The sequence below is a fragment of the Rousettus aegyptiacus genome, unplaced genomic scaffold, assembly GCF_014176215.1.
Source record: "Rousettus aegyptiacus isolate mRouAeg1 unplaced genomic scaffold, mRouAeg1.p scaffold_m13_p_7, whole genome shotgun sequence".
Lineage (NCBI taxonomy): Eukaryota > Metazoa > Chordata > Mammalia > Chiroptera > Pteropodidae > Rousettus > Rousettus aegyptiacus.
Window position 1 is genome coordinate 102753051 of NW_023416310.1, and position 16529 is coordinate 102769579.

The 16529-nt window shown below is 36.2% G+C and overlaps 1 protein-coding gene across 4 annotated transcripts in view; it reads left to right on the plus strand.

Annotated features, from left to right (window-relative positions):
- Nucleotides 1–1688: 1688 nt before the first annotated feature.
- Nucleotides 1689–16529, plus strand: part of KIF3A (kinesin family member 3A) — a 35028-nt gene continuing 20187 nt past the window's right edge. For 3 of the 4 annotated variants that reach the window (XM_016118464.2, XM_016118466.2, XM_016118468.2), the window contains exons 1-5: nucleotides 1690–1841; nucleotides 4586–4859; nucleotides 8645–8789; nucleotides 8934–9018; nucleotides 13872–13977. In XM_016118464.2, coding sequence (XP_015973950.1) covers nucleotides 1836–1841; nucleotides 4586–4859; nucleotides 8645–8789; nucleotides 8934–9018; nucleotides 13872–13977 — 616 coding nt within the window. In that variant the 5' untranslated portion in view covers nucleotides 1690–1835. Of the gene's footprint in view, nucleotides 1842–4585; nucleotides 4860–8644; nucleotides 8790–8933; nucleotides 9019–13871; nucleotides 13978–16529 lie in introns of all 4 variants that reach the window. The other variant, XM_016118467.2, reaches the window with a different exon arrangement.

A 16529-nucleotide genomic window follows, 5' to 3' on the forward strand; every position in this document is an offset into this window, starting at 1 on the left:
GGATCTGGTTCTATCACTACCCATATGTATGACTTTGGACAAGTTACTTAATGGCCCCATACTTCAATTTCTTTATCTGAAAATAGTTATTCCTGTTGTCTATTAAAATGACTAATAATACATATTTCAAAAGGTTATGTGAATTAAATTAATTTTTACAAAGAAAGTAAAGCACTTAGAACAGTACACTGGCACTAAATAAAATGTTTTATAGTTATTTTTATTAGCTCCTACTGCTGTTAAGGGGGGCGAGGGAGATTTTCAAATGGCTAACTTCTGCTTGCTTGTTTAATGTTTAACCGGAGTATAGTTCTAGGAGATATTCTGTGCAAAGATATGCTAATGTTAAGGGTGTAGTTATCCTGTGCAAAGATATGCTAATGTAAGGGTGTGGCTATCCTGTGCAAAGATATGCTAATGGCTAACTCCTGCTTCTGTGAACCTGCTTGCTAGTTTAATGTAATTGTAGGCTTTATAAGCGACCTCCTCTGAAAGCTTGGGGCTGATTCTCTAGCGGGGAGAGGCAGTCGTGGGCCGGCTAATAAAGGCTTATAATTCATCTCAGTTGGCTCCGTGGGTCTTAAACTTGATCACGCCACAACACTGCAAGCACAAAAGCCCTTGTGTTCTAATTGGAAGCATGTCTGGAATGTCAATTGAAGTAAGGAGACCAGGTGAGGCTGGTATGGAATACTGAGCAACAGGGAAGATTGTAGGAAATGGGGAGAGAGCTTGCAACATTTACTCTGAGATAGGAAATCATTTGGCAGGTTTTGAAACGAGAAAAGACACTATCTGATTCATGTTTAACACCATCACTTTGGCTCCTGTGTTGAAAACACACAGGGAACAGGATGCCTTCAAGGAAAGCAGCTCTGAGCTGTTGTAGTAATTCAGGTGAGAGATGGTGGTGAGAAGTGATCAGATTCGAGTTCTACTTTGAAGATAGAGACAAGCTCTGTTGAAAGGTTGGATATTGGGTAGACAGAGACTGGTTTTGACCTGAGAAATTATCAGAATTCAGGTTACTTTGTGATGAGGGAAGTGTGAAAGGGAGCTTTTTATGTTTTATTTTTTGATGTTTGGCAGGGAGTAATGGTAGGTATGGGGTGGGTGGAAATCAACCTTTCAATTTTGGACATGATAAATTTGAAATGCCTATTACACATCCAAGTGGCGTGGTGTTTATGGGAGAGGGTTGGATAAGACGATCATTTGTTCTTTCACAAATATTTATTGAAAACCTACCATGTGCCAGGTCCTATTCTAGGTCTTATTCTAGGCTCTGGAGATCCTTGTGAGAATACCCACAGAGCTCTTTATGACCTCACCTTCTAGTGGTGAGAAAGGTCATAAACAAGTCAGCAATCAAGCGCAATAATGTATGTAAAGTCTTTAGCTCTCCAGATGGGGCACAATGTACAATCGCTATTGTTGTTTTTAATATCTGGAATATTGTAAGCTCTAGAAAATGAGGATGGCGATGTAGGTACGCCTCTTCTGAGCCAAGTATTCCCGCCCCAATACCGGCCAGATTTTTAGTGCGGCGGAATGGCAACATTGCGCAGGCGCAGCTTCAGTCTGGCGTCCTAGGAGACGGACTCGGAAAGGCTTGCGCAGGCGTAATTCAGGAGGCCGAGGAAGCCTGAGGCCCGGGGATAGGGCGGGGCGAGCTCGGAGCGCGCCTGCGCACAGCGCGCTCTCGCCCGAGTAGCCGCAGTCTCGGGGGCGACAAGGTAGATTTTCGGTCATCTCCCGCCAGCCTCTCCCGCGAACCCGGCGTGGTTGGCTTGCACCGTGGGCAGGGACGTCCGCCGGGCACGGAGGGAGCCACGATGCCGGTGAGAAGAGTCGCTCAGCCGCTGTGGTTACTCGTCTCGGCGGCCTGGCCCGGGGGCGCGGCCGTTGCTATGGAGGCGCAGAGCGGGCGGGCGGCTGGGGTGGGGTGGGGTAGGGTGAGGTGGGGCGGGGCAGGGCTGGGCCTGCGGTCCGTGCGGTTGGGGAGCCTGGCGGATGCGCCCAGGACGCGCGGCGGTCCAGCCGTAGCTGGGAGCGGCCGGTGGCAGGCCCTGCCTCCATCATCGCCGCTGCATCCTGCAGGGCCTGCGCTCCTTGACATTAAGGCCCTGTGCCAAAGGATGCGCTCTCGTTCTCAGCCTTGCCCGCTGGGTCGGGCGTCAGGGAGGGGCCGCAGAGAGTCGGCTTTGGATGTTCCGCTCCGGGTAGGGTCTCTATACAACGGAGGCAGGCTCGCGAAGACAGCAAAGCCTGTCCCTACTTCAAGCCCCTGATTTAGGCTGTCACTTCTGTTTTGGTGCTTTAGCTTACAGTGCAAGGATGTAACCCATAGGTGTCTTTGTGTGCTAAGGGTAGGAGTGGGTGGTGGTATGTTCGTCTTGTAGGATTTCACAGATTTTTATTGTGCAATTAGTAAGGGAGCGTCGTAAATCCAATGTAGGGTCAATGGAGAACGCTCGAGCTGATGCCAGATATTTGCTACTTATGAGGCCTCCGACAATTACTTAATCTTTCCGGGCCCTTAGTTTCCACATGATTAGATTTTCCTCAAGGTGTATCAGGATGAAATAAAATACTATTCAAGAGAACCGAAGGACAGTGCGTGACATTTAGCATTAAATGCTCAATATTTGTTCCATGTTGCTTTCAAGTTATTTATCAATGCATTCAACAAATATTGGTCACCAACCACATGTTAGGCACTGGAGATACAATACTGAGCAAAACCAGCCTGGTTCTTGAACTTGGGAAGAGAGAAGCTTGCCTTCTTGGGCAGAGGTGAAAAACCACACATGTTTACAGAGGTGAAACACTTAACATTCATTAATGAAGTGAATGGATGGTATACAATATAGTAGATTCTGGTGAATTGTAAAGTGTTGCTATGTAGGAATGCTGGCCTACAGATGTCAGATCATCCATTTTTTCAAGACAGTCTGGAAATTGTTATTTTTATGAAATGTTTCAATTTTTAAATTTTAGCAACTAATTCATAAGATTTTTGAATACTATGAGCCTAACAAAAGACATCTGTAGACTGAATTCAGCCCCTTGACTACCCGTTTGCAGCCTCTGGTGCAGATAGACACATTAAATAACGAGCTATCAAAGTGGAATTGCAACCAAATGTAAGAGAGATGAGTACTCTCAGGGTCTGTACAGGCATACCTTGTTTTATTGTGCTTTGCTTTACTGTGCTTCACAGATGTTTCAGTTTTTACAAATGGAAGGCAGGATCCTTCAACAGCAGAAAGATGACAACTCGATTTATTGCGATGCTCACTTTATTGCTGTGGTCTGCAACCAAACTGCAGTATCTCTGAGGTCTGCCTGTATAAGTATTTGACCTGGTCAGGGAAGTCTGCTCAGATGAAGTGGCTCATGAGCTGAAATCTGTAGTATAAGTAAAGAGATGAGTGAGGAATGTTCTAGACAGAAGAAACAGCACATAAAAAGACCTGTGGTGAGAAGGAGCCTGGTGACAGGCAGAGGCCTAAAAGAAAGCCAGTGTGTTAAAAAAAGCTAAGCAGGGTAATCTATGAAATAAGGTTACTTATTACTGTGAAGTAGACATGATCCAGAGTCAGATTTTAAGGCACTCGAAGGATTTTGATTTTTAGCCTAAGATCTGTGAGAAACCATTGAAGAGTTTTCAGTAAGGGAGCAGCATAATTACATTTACATTGAAGCTGACCGCCATATAGAAAGCAGACTGTAGGAGAACTTAATTAGATGCAACATACTTAGGAGTCTCTTGTAATCCAAGGTGAGATAATGGTGACATAGCAGAGTGGTTAAAGTACAGGTAGAGTGAAGTGTATTGTATCAATGTAATCTGTCCTTGTCAATGACAGTGGCTTGTAGTTTCTCTAATGCTTAGAAGAGTATCTGAAATAGTAGAAACTTAACAAGTATCTGTTAAACTAAACTGCTGAACTTCACTTCAATAATAAGGTGATAGTTTAACATAGATTCTTAATTCTAAAATTTCAGAAATTGAAACTTAACATATACAAATATTGATACAGTTAGAGTCATAATAAAACATTTTTGTCTGCTGTTGGACTCTCTTTTGTCAGTTATTGTTGTCTTCTATGAAGAAGATAGACCATATATTGATATATGATAAGAAACATTTTACTAATTCATTATAGAAAATAAAACCGAGTCTCAGGAGCATAGGACCTATTATAATATTCTTGATTAAAGTTGTTAACCATGTTCACATGTTTTCTACGGGTAGGAAACACAGGAAGTCGGACTTTTGTGCAGAATGACAGTCTATAATACACTAGTTCATCTTCTGCTTGACTAGCATTTACTATAAATTTAAACTAGATATACTCTTTCATTTGTATTATAAAAGAAACATTTTATCTTCTTCTAGTAAGCTTTTTCTATATATCTATCTGTAAGATCTTTAATTGCATTTAACAAATATTTCTGGAGTGCATAATATGTGCAAGGCACTGAGATGGCAAAGTAGCCTTTTTAAAATGTTAAATTTAATCTGTTGAAGATAAAAGTAAATGTTCTTTTCACTATTTGTAAATATTTTCTCCACCAGATCAACAAATCAGAGAAGCCAGAAAGCTGTGATAATGTGAAGGTGGTGGTTAGGTGTCGTCCCCTCAATGAGAGAGAGAAATCAATGTGCTACAAACAAGCTGTCAGTGTGGATGAGATGAGGGGAACTATCACTGTACATAAGACTGATTCTTCCAATGAACCTCCAAAGACATTTACTTTTGATACTGTTTTTGGACCAGAGAGTAAACAACTTGATGTTTATAACTTAACTGCAAGACCTATTATTGATTCTGTTCTTGAAGGCTATAATGGTGAGTAGTTTATATAGTTCACTTTTTTAAAATAACTTTATCGAGGTATTATTAATACCCTATAAATCCATCCATTGTAATACAGTTTGATGATGAGTTGTAGTAAATATATACAGTTGTGTAACCATCATCACAATCCAGTTTTATCACCCTCAGAAGTTCCCTTATATCCATTTGCAGTCTGCCCTCCGAGGCATCCATTGTCCTACTTTCTGTCTATAGTTTTGCCTTCCACCGAAGTTTCATGTGAATCAAATCATATACTATTTTGACTTTTCTTTTATCTGTTTTCTTTTATTTAGCATAATGTCTTTAAATGTCATTCATGTTGTTGCATGTATCAGTGGTTTGTTCCTTTTTATTACTGTGTTGTATTTCATCGTAGACCATTTTTAGGATCTTTGATGGAAATCTGGTTGTTCCAGTTGTTTGTCTATTATAAATAATACTGTTGTAAACATTCTTTTAAAAGTCTTTGTGCAGGCACATTTTAAAGTTTCTCTTGGATAGATACAGGAGTGGAATAGCTGGGTCATATGGTTAATGTATATTTTTATCTTTTGAAGAAACTGCCAAACTTTTACAAAGATGACTGTGTTACTGTTTTTCCCCCGCAACCAGAACGGTATGAGGGTTCCAGTTCCTTCACATTCTTGCCAACATTTAGATTGCCATTCTTTTTAATTGTAGCTATTCTAGAGGATCTGTAGTGGTATCTCATTGTTTTAGACTGTATTTTTCCAATGACTAACGGTGTTGAGCATCTACTGGTGTACATACAGTTGTAGGGGTGGGGGCACCAACCAATCTCCCTTGCAGTTGAAAATCTGTATATAACCACTGCTTATTAGCCATTTATGTATCTTTTTTTGTAAAATATCTCTTAAAATATTTTACCCATTTTAAAATTTGGTTGCCTCTCTTATTATTGAGTCCTGTTCTTTGTAGATTCTGGATTCAAAACATTGACCAGATAAATAATTGAAAATATTTTCTCCTAGTCTGTGGCTTTTTATTTTCTTAATGTTTTTTGAAGTGAAAAAGTTTTGAATTTTGAGTAAGTCCAATTTATCAAGTTTTTCTTTTATTAGCTTGCTTTTGGTGACATAGCTAAGAAATTTTTGCCAAACCGAAGACCACAAAGATTTTACCCTTGCTTTTATCTAGAAGTTGTAAACATTTTAGGTCTTATGTTTAGGTCTGGGATCTATTTTGAGTTAATTTTTATATGTGGTATGAAGTAAGGGTCTAAGTTTTTTTTCTTTCGTTTTTTTTTTTCTCTTTCTTATCTATGGATATCTGTTGTTCCAGCACTATTTGTTGAGAAGACTATCCCTTTCCTATCGAATTAACTCGGCACTTTTGTTAAAGATCAATGGATTGTCTATTCTATTCCATGTCTGTCCTGTTTTGATTACTGTAGCTTTACATATGTTTTGAAATTAGGTAATATACATTTTCTAAATTTGTTATGCTTCAAAATCATTTTGGCTTTTCTAGGTCCTTTGCATTTTTTGTATAAATTTTAGGATCATCTTGTCAATTTTCACACACAAAAAAACCCTACTGGGATTTTATTATTCTAACAACATTGAGTCTTCAGATCTATGAACATAATCCATAGCAAAAAAGATTAAAGGAAAAAAAAAGAAAGAAAAAAACCAGTAAAGAGAGAAGGCACATGGGGTGAAGTCTGGGGGAAACGAGAAATAAGCTTCTAAGAATCCACTAGAGAGTACACAGCATGCACTTAATTCTTCTAGCATTGAGTGTGACAGTACGTGGGAAATGTTATCTGTCAGGGAAGCTCTATAGCGACTCAGCGTCCAGAGTTTATTGGTGGCTGCTCATGTAGGCATCCTGGGCCTCGCACATGCCAAGATCCCAGGCTCTCAGGAGAATGAAAGCAGGGGTTTAGCATAAACCACCCTGTTTATACACACAGTTTGGGCATAGTGAGCCACCCTTATCAGAGATTGGCAGGTACCCTCCCTAAATCCTGCTAAATCCCCAGATGTCAGCCAAAGGCCAACCTTGAAAGCAGGCTTTTCGAAGGATAGCAGTCTCAGGTCTGCTGTTAGCTCTTGTCTGCATATTAGCATATAATTGGTCTTATTTATTTAAAAATAGCCAATCTTGCTATCTTTGCTTATTAATTGGGGTATCGAGGCCATATTTAATGTGACTATATGGTTAGGTAGAAATCTATTATCTTGCTATTTTTTTCTCTTTGTCCCATTTGTTCTTCTCTTTTTCCTCTTTTTATGTCTTCTTTTGGATTAATCAAGTATTTTTATTATTCCATATTATTCTCTGTTGGGTTAAAGCAGTACATCGTTGTGCTGTTTTAGTTATTTCCCAGGTCCTATTGGTTCTACCTGCATCGATTCTGAAATCTTCCCACCTTTCTCCTTCCCTTTTGTTGTCAGGACCATCTCACTTGGCCAACCAGCCCTCTAGCTGGTTTCTTCACAGCTCCCCTTGCTTTCTTCCAATTCTTCATGTACAGTATAGCCATAGTGGCCATGATGTCACTCCTCTGACTAGAAAATCATTCTGTGGCTTCACTTTGCTTTTAGGATAAGCTCCAAAAGCCTCAGTGTGGTCTTCGTGGCCATGTGTGATTAGGTCCCTGCCAGTTTCCTTAGCTCTGTCTGCAGGCACCTTCCTTTTCCATCTGTTTTTTCCATTCTGATCTCATTTCATTTCCTCAAAGTCTCCATTCTCTTTGTTGCCTCTTGCTTTCCACTCTGATCCTATCAGATTCTTACTCGTATTTCAGATTGTATCTTATACCTGACCTTTTCCAAAAAGCTTTCTCTGACCTCCTCTTCTTTCTTCCTGCATCGATTTTCCTTCCTACATGATGTCCCTTACTTTCACCTAGAACTCTGTTTCTCATTCCCAACACTCCTTCTGCTTATAATTATCTGACCATTATCTCTTCCCCAAGATTACATATACACATGTGCATACATCATGAGATTAAGGATTGTGTTTGTCTTGTTTGTCACTGTGTTCCTGGTGTCTAGCACAATGCCAGCCTCAGGTGTGTGGAAAATATTTGTCAAATGAATGAATTTAGCCATTTAGAAAGTTTAAATTGTAATTACCTATAATGTTTTGTCATCCCTTTTGCTTTTTTGTTAACTCCCCCTATTTCTTACAGCAGTTACTTAAATTTTTTTCAAACAATGCACTTACTTTAGAATTAAGAAAATAACTACTATTTATTCCACTAGGCATCGTGTTGGTCACTTGAAGTAAATTGTTTCATTTGGTTCTTACTATTAACGTGTGGTAGTTAATCTTATTCACATTTTACCGTTGAGGAGATAGTCTCTGGGGAGACACTTATCCAGGGTCAAGTGGCTAAAAAGTGAAGATATGTGGATTCACACAGATCTTTCTGCTGTAGAAATTGTATTATTTTGCTGTCATTTTACTGCCTTCTCCAATTTAATGTCCACATTAAGTAATTAATGTACACATCACAAACAATGTTTTAAAGTTATTCACAATGTAAGATTTTACATTTAGAGTTTAGGATACTTTTTATTAATCATTAAGAATATCTCATTGACTTTAGTGTTTTAACAGTACTTTGATCATGTGGCACAGAGTACCTGTTATAATTGTTGATAATAAAGGTGAAATTTTTACTAGAATAAAGTTTAAATTCAGGGAAGAAATTGCATCATAGTGTCAAGGGAATTAATTTTAAGAGGATTAAGTTCTATAGCATTAAACTCTAAAAAGTCATTGATTTTCTTCATCATTTTCAGGGACTATTTTTGCATATGGACAAACTGGTACAGGCAAAACTTTTACCATGGAAGGAGTTCGAGCTGTTCCTGAACTTAGAGGAATCATTCCAAATTCATTTGCTCACATATTTGGTCATATTGCAAAAGCAGAGGGTGATACAAGGTAAAAGAATTATTTTATTTTACAGTATTGAGAAGTACAAACAGAAGAAAGGAATATAGGTACAAATTTTATAAACAAATTTTAAAACTTCTTATAAATATTTCGCTGTTTTTTATGTTTTAAAAAATTATGTTTTATTTATAGATTTTTGGTTCGAGTGTCTTATTTGGAAATATATAATGAAGAAGTTCGTGACCTTTTGGGCAAGGACCAGACACAGAGGTTAGAGGTAAAGTAATTGAAATTGGAGTACTTCCTAAAACAATAGAATGTTTACTAAGTTAAGGTCCTTTTTGTACAAAAGTACTTTTAAGATTTTACTTTTTTTGGATTAGCTAATGTCACGTGATTCAAAAGAAAACTATTATAAAATTTATGCATTGAAGTCTTGTTCTTCCCCCATCTGCTTCATTTCTCCCTACCCTAAGATCATCACTTTTAGTATCCTTTCAGTGTTTATTTATGTAAATACAAATACAATCTTAGTTTACTCCAAAAGTAGCGTACTATGTGTATATATATAGATCTGCATGTTGATTCACATGCAGTTATAAGAAATAATACAGAGAGATTACCCTTTACACAGATGCACATTTACACAATTTTCTCCAATGGTAACATTTTACAAAGTAACAGCACACTATTACAACCATGATATTGATATTAATACAATCTACAGATCTTGTTCAAATGCCCCCAGTTGTCCTTGTACTCTTTTGAGTTCTGTACTATTTCATCACATGGTAGATTGGTTTATGCATTACCACGTCAGGGTACCAAGTAGTTCCATCACCAAGATGCCTTTCATAACCACATCCACCTCTCCCTCTCTTCCCATCCCTAACAACCCCTGATCTGCTTTCTAATCTAAAATTTTGTTATTTAAAAAATGTTACATAAATATAACCATACAATATATAACCTTTTGAGATTAGTTTTTTTTTTCACTTGGCATAACTCCCTGGAGATTCCAAGTTGTTGCATATATTAATAGTTCATTCTTTTTTATTGCTGAGTAGTAGTACATGGTGTGTGTGTGTGTGTGTGTGTGCGCGTGCGTATGTATCACTGTTTATCCATTCACCTGTTGAAGGATATCTAGGCTGTTTACGATTTTTGGCTGTTATGAATAAAGCAACTATGACCATTCACACACAAATTTTATGCAAATGTAAGTGCTCATTCTCTTGAATGCCCAAAAGTACTCCAGAATTTATTTTAAGTAAGAAATTTTTAAACTTACAAAAATATAGGTATTAAGACTAATCACAAATGTAGTCACAAATACTAGTATTTTCAGTCTTTTACCTGAAGAAACTTTCTGATTGAGAAATTCTAGTTTTTAGGTAATAGCTTGTCATCAAAGACTACTTTCATCATACATCTGAGAAAAGGGAAATGTAAGCTTCTATGCATAAATAGCAGATAATCACAAAATTTATGAATTGGTTAGCTCCTCTGTTTAGTTTGTTGATCCATTTTGAGTTAATTTTTATATTTGTAAGTGGCATGGACGACTTTATTCTTTTGCATGTGTATATCCTCTTCTCTCAGCACCATTTATTGAAACGACTTTTCGCTCCATTGCATTTTGCTTTTTTCACCGGACAATGGATTGTGGCAATCTTTCCATATCAGTGGAGAGAAAGCTTCCTCATTGTTTTTCCTTTTGTCTTTTCTAAAGCTGCATAATATCCTTTGAGGATACATTTTTGAAGCATGACTGCTGAGTCAGGTGGTGAATAATTAGTAAACATTGCCAAATATTTTAACATTTTAGTAAATGAGAAAAAATGATTAACCTTTAAGGTATTAATATTGGAATTTTCATTGGAATTATATTGTCAGTAAAATCATTAGAGAGTAATGTATGTAGATTAACAGCAGCCACCATTGTAGAATGGTGCGGAATACACATAGAGTAACAGCAGCTACTGTTACTAAGCTCTTACAGTGTGGTAGAGGCACTCTGTACAGTAAATCGTTGCAGTAGTACATATTTTATTTCATTTAATCTTCCCAGTTCAGTTTTGTTGGTGTGCAAATGGAAGCCTAGACGGTTTCCTGACTTGCGCAAGGTCATGTAGCAGGTGAATGGTGGTATCACCTGGGATTAAGAGGATGGTTTCTGAGGTCCTACCATTTTAGCTTGAATTCTGGCTCTGATCTCTTGAGTAAGTTACTTCACCTCTATTAACCTTACTTTTGCCACATGAAAATGGAAATAATAATAGCGTCTACTTCATAGGATTATTGCCAGTATTAACAAATTAATACAAATATTTAAATTGATGACACATAATAAAGTATTTAATAAATGTTAGCTATTTCCTTTTTAACTTTACTATATAAACTGAGCTTTTAGAACAGTATATTACAGGCTTAGGGATTATTTATGTTTGTTGGATTTTAATGAAAGCTTATTCTATAATGATAATGTGTATGTAGCAAATGTAAAGACAAGTTTCCTTTTTGCTAGTTGTCATCTTTAATTTTGATGGATACTTTGTTAGTTCTGTGCTTTTATCTTTTAAAAGTATTGTTTTATTGCATAAATTATTAAAATAATTCTTTGGAGAGAACATTTCTATTTTTATACCAGTAATTATAGATCAGATTTATTCTCAGAAACAGTCTTTTTAATGGTTCTCAACTATGTTAGACCCAGTGCCCATTTTTTTATAACACATTTTGTAATTCCCCTTTATCTAGCCTGAAATAAAATTCATAGATGATAAAATATACCTTCACATATCATTTAAAAAATATCAATATACTGGTCAATTGTAATATAAAGGGGAATAAAAGTACTGAAAAAATAAAATGCTAATATTTCAATATATAAAGTGTTTGATTATGACCGCATTCAATGACACAATGCAGTAAGAGACATAATCATCATCACTGCAACGGCTACAAATGCAGATTGTTACAGGTATGTTGCATCAGTGATCTAAATACCTTGATTGGTGTTACTGTCATTGACGTGGTCTTTTAAAACAGTGACTAGCTCTTGGTAGAATTCTGAGTAAAATAAAGTCGTTCTTTTCTCAGTTCTCCTGCATTCCTATATTATTATCGTCATAGAAAAGCACTTTGTCTTTATACGTAAAATAGAGTTCGAGTCTAGACTCAGATAATTATAAATCATTTTTCACCCATGTGAATATTTGGTAGGACATTCAAAATTGCATGGGACAGTTTTTCACTGATTAAGACTATCTTGTGCATTGCAAGATGCTTCTTATCCCTGACCCTTGCTTATGAATATTAATAATAGCATCTTCAATTGAACCAGAAACTCCCACAACTTTCTAAAGCATTTGGGTGGGGGAGTAACTGCCCTCATTGAGATTCATTGTTCTAGTGTTATAAACTGTATTTGTTACATAAATTTAATTTCTATGTTTTTATGAGAAAACATAGATAGCAATTTTTTTTAAAAACAAATTTGGAATCATATTCAGTTTCTTCATCTTTCATATCTAATCAGTTTATCTACACTTAATTGCATTTTGAATTAAGATCATATTGTGATTGAGAACAACCTAGGCTTTGTGGACTGATGCCAGTTTGGATAATGTTTGTTTCCAGTCGGCGGCAAGATGAGCACAGAAAGTGAGAGTAAATGCTGAAAACCTTTTATAGCGATTGGTCGTTGCCATGGCATCTAAGTGCATGATTTTTGTATTTTTCAGAAATAACAGTTTGCCAGAATAGAAATATACAAATTGTTCTTTACCATGCATATTCTGAGAAGCGGTGAAATAGACCAATAATTTTTAAACCTTATAACATTTAAACACTTTCATCAAACCAGACTTTATGTGGAAGCACAACATGTAAAATACATGAAAGTGAAACTCTCTTTAGAACTTGTCTGGGCCTGAAGCCCCCCAGACTCTCACAGTATCTCCCTCAGTGCTACCACAGACCCTCTAGCACTCTGAGAGCAGTTTGAAACCCATTGGTTTATTAGGGACTAACACACTCTTTTACTAGTGATAAAATTAGAGCTTCATTTTTATCTCATTATAGAAAAGTAATTTTTTTTGGGGGGGGAGTGATTTTTCCTAATGTATAAATACATCTTATAAATTTTTATAAAAGAGATCCCCCCCCCTTTCCCCCTGCAACCTCAACTGGGTCTAAAATATACACCTGGAATTTGGAGTGTCTGCCCTTGCGACTTTTGTCTTTGGGATTGCTCTTTAAACTTTCGTTTGTCATCTTTGTGAGGTCTTACTATCGATGGAATGGCTCTCCCCACTGGCTTCCGCAGGCCTCTGCCTGTTTCACCATATTGTGTTGATTTGTGGAGGTGACCTCTAGGGCCTTCCAGAATGAGTTTTATATTTCTAACACTATATGTATTTTATATAAATCTATCTAAATATAGCTTTCAAATTTGGTAAAAGTTCTCATAAGGTTATTCACAGAAAGGTAACATTTTTACATGGATGCCATAGATCTGAGTATTTCACTCAACTGTTTGAAATCCTCTAGCAGCTTCAAATTGCTGTTAAGATCAATAACAGCTTAATCTTATCTCTGCCTACCTCTGTAGCGGGATATCTCACCTATTTCCCCCCTGCTTCCTACTCTTTCCAGCCACCAGGCCTCCGTTAATTTTTTTCAGGTGCCTCATTTTTCTCCATTTCAGGATCCTTGCATATATTGTCCTACTACGCCAACCCATATTGGCTGCCTGATATTTTTTCAAGTCTTAGTGTAAACATCATCTCGGGGAAACTTATCTATACCTCTCACCAGCTTAAGTCTGTCTGTAGTTTAGTGTTATACTGTCCTGTGGTTTTTTTTTTACTCATGGAATTATCACAGTTAAAATAATTTTTGTATGTAATTATTCATCTGCATGTTTCCCTTTTAGATTTTCATCTCCAAGTATAGCAACTGTGTCTGCCTTGTTTCATCATTGTATATTTGCTGTCTAGCAGAGTGTCACATAGTAGATGTTCCAGAAATAATTGTGTTCAATAAACAACACATAGTAGATACTCCGTAAATAGCTGTGGAAGAGTTATGGATATATGTGTAAAGTCTTATGACTTTTTTTTTTAGGTTAAAGAAAGACCTGATGTGGGAGTCTATATCAAAGATTTGTCAGCTTATGTGGTAAATAATGCAGACGATATGGATAGAATTATGACACTAGGCCACAAAAATCGTAAGTGTAATATACAGTTGTGGGTAAACATTTATGTGTTGAGTAGGATGGTTTAGAAGCAAAACTTGTGTGGCACTTTGTCCCATAAAGACTGCATTTTTAGGTTTCTTGAAAACCGTTTTCTGATTATTTACTAGGTGGAGAGATTATATGGATGAAAGATATCACAGATTGCTTTCCATGCTGACCAAAATTTTGTTTCTTAGTAATAGTGCTATATCTTTGAAAATCTTACATAGTTGTCTCTTGTTTGCTATAATATTTGGTAGCATTTATTGAGCATTTAGCATTTACTGTGTGGCAAGTGCTTGTACTCAGTGCTTTATAAGAGCGATTTCTTTTAATCCTCACAATGGATTATGACAGTATTAAATTCCTATTTTATGATTGATGAAACCAAGAATTTAAATAACTTGTCCAAGGTTATATACTACTTAATAAGTGGTAGAGTGAGTATTTTAACCTAGGCCATGAATCAGCATAACCAGGCATGATAACTGCCTCTCTTTTGTTGACAAGAGAAGCCAAACACAAAAAAATATAATGGCATTCTTCTTAGTAACTGTTTCAGGTTTTGTCTAAAGAATACAGAACTTCAGCAATATTTAGTGCACAGATGACCCAGGCCTAGTACTAGTGATGTTGCTAACAGCAATTAGAGATAAGAACATAGAAAGTAAACAGTTTTTTAAAGTTCTTATGACTAGATTATAAATTAAGCAAACTCAGGTAATTAAACAATTTTAAAAAATTGATTGCATTCTTATAAACCACAAAGAAGACCAAATTTTAACAGGAAAATAAGCAAAAAAGATATGTATGAATATGTTATTCACAGAAGAACTATGAACAGCAACAAATATATGAAAGGATGTCCAACTTCACAATCAGGAAAATGCATATTAAAACGGGGATATTATTACCCATTGGTTTGGACGAGAGGACATCCACGTTGGTGAGGCTCTGAAAAAGTGCACACTGTTGTTGGGAATGGAAAGTGGTACAGCCTTTTCGAAGGGCAGTGTGTAATGGTATCTGTTGAAAATTTAAAACCGAGTTCCTTCTGACTTAGCATTTCTAATTCTAGATATATATTCTAGAAAAATACTTTGAAGTGTAAACAAAAAAATGCCTAAATGAAACATTATTCGTAATAGCAAAAAGTTTGACACAACCTAAATAACTATAAAACATTGTTTATATAAATTATGGTACAAAAATACTAGGGACTATAATGAAGCTCTGGAAAAAACTCTACATGTAGAGTTAAATTTAGATGTAGAGACCGGAAAGATTTTTAAGATATATCAATAAATGAAAAGAAAGCAAATCACAGTACTACATCATTCCATTGATTAATGTATAAAAAGCCAAATTATTGGACTGTGTATTTGGGCATTGTGTGTTCGTATCCACGTGCATGTATGTGAAATACAAGACGAAAGGACATTTAATAGCTGTTATCTTTAGGGAAGGGGAAGTAAGATTGGGGAAAAGAGATGTAGGGAGCTTAAATTTTTTTTTTTATGTATTTAAAATTTTTTATACCGGAAATGTTCATGTATCGGTTATTTAGTTAAAAAAAAATTGAACATAAGATTCCATTCACAGCAGTGACTGAGAACCTCCCATCAACTACCTGAGAATTAATTTAACTTGGTATGTGATGTTTTTCAAGGAAAACTAAATAATTCTAATGAGAGAAATAAAATGAAACAAAGATAAAGGGATTCGAAAACCTAGGATAGAGGGAAAATACTTTTAATTAATAAAGAGATCGAGTCCAAGAATTAAACATTTAGTACAAATGTTCAAATAGAAAAGTTCCAACATAAAAACACAAACGTTATGTTGAAATATAGTAAAATAACCATCAAGAGGAAAATAGAGGAGGGGAGAAATGTGACGATAAAAGCTGCTACACTAAGTAGATGAAAAATGAATACATATAGAGAATTACCTATTTTGTACAGGTGGTCATAGTATAGAAATAGTTAATTTTACACTTAAGAAAATAAGTCATCTCAAGAACAAATACTCAGCCTGCCTAGCAACTAAAGTACAAATTTAAACTAGTTAGGTACATTTACATTGTGGGCATCATTGTAAATTGGTTAATGTTTATTCAGAGCAAGTGTTTTTCAGCCTGTAAACCATAATCCTTTTAAAATCATTTTTTTGAATAGATACTCCATACATATGGTATAAAATTCAAAAAGCATGAAAGTATACATTAAACACAAATCTTTTTCCTGCCCTTGTGTCTTGGTCACCTAGTGCCCATCCCTGGCGGCAATCTGTTAGTTTCTAATGTGCCCCTCTGATATGTATGTGTGTAGAGAGTGCCTGTCCTCTTTCTTTATGAGTCAGATAATAGTATATTCACTTGATATATGATCTTAGAGATCATTTCACATTAACACATACTAGTACGTATGTAAGTATTTAAAAAATAACTATATAATATTTCATTGGATGGATCTACATAATTTATTTACCCAATCTTTTATTGATGGACTTTTGGGTTGTTTTTAATCTTGCTATTATGAGCA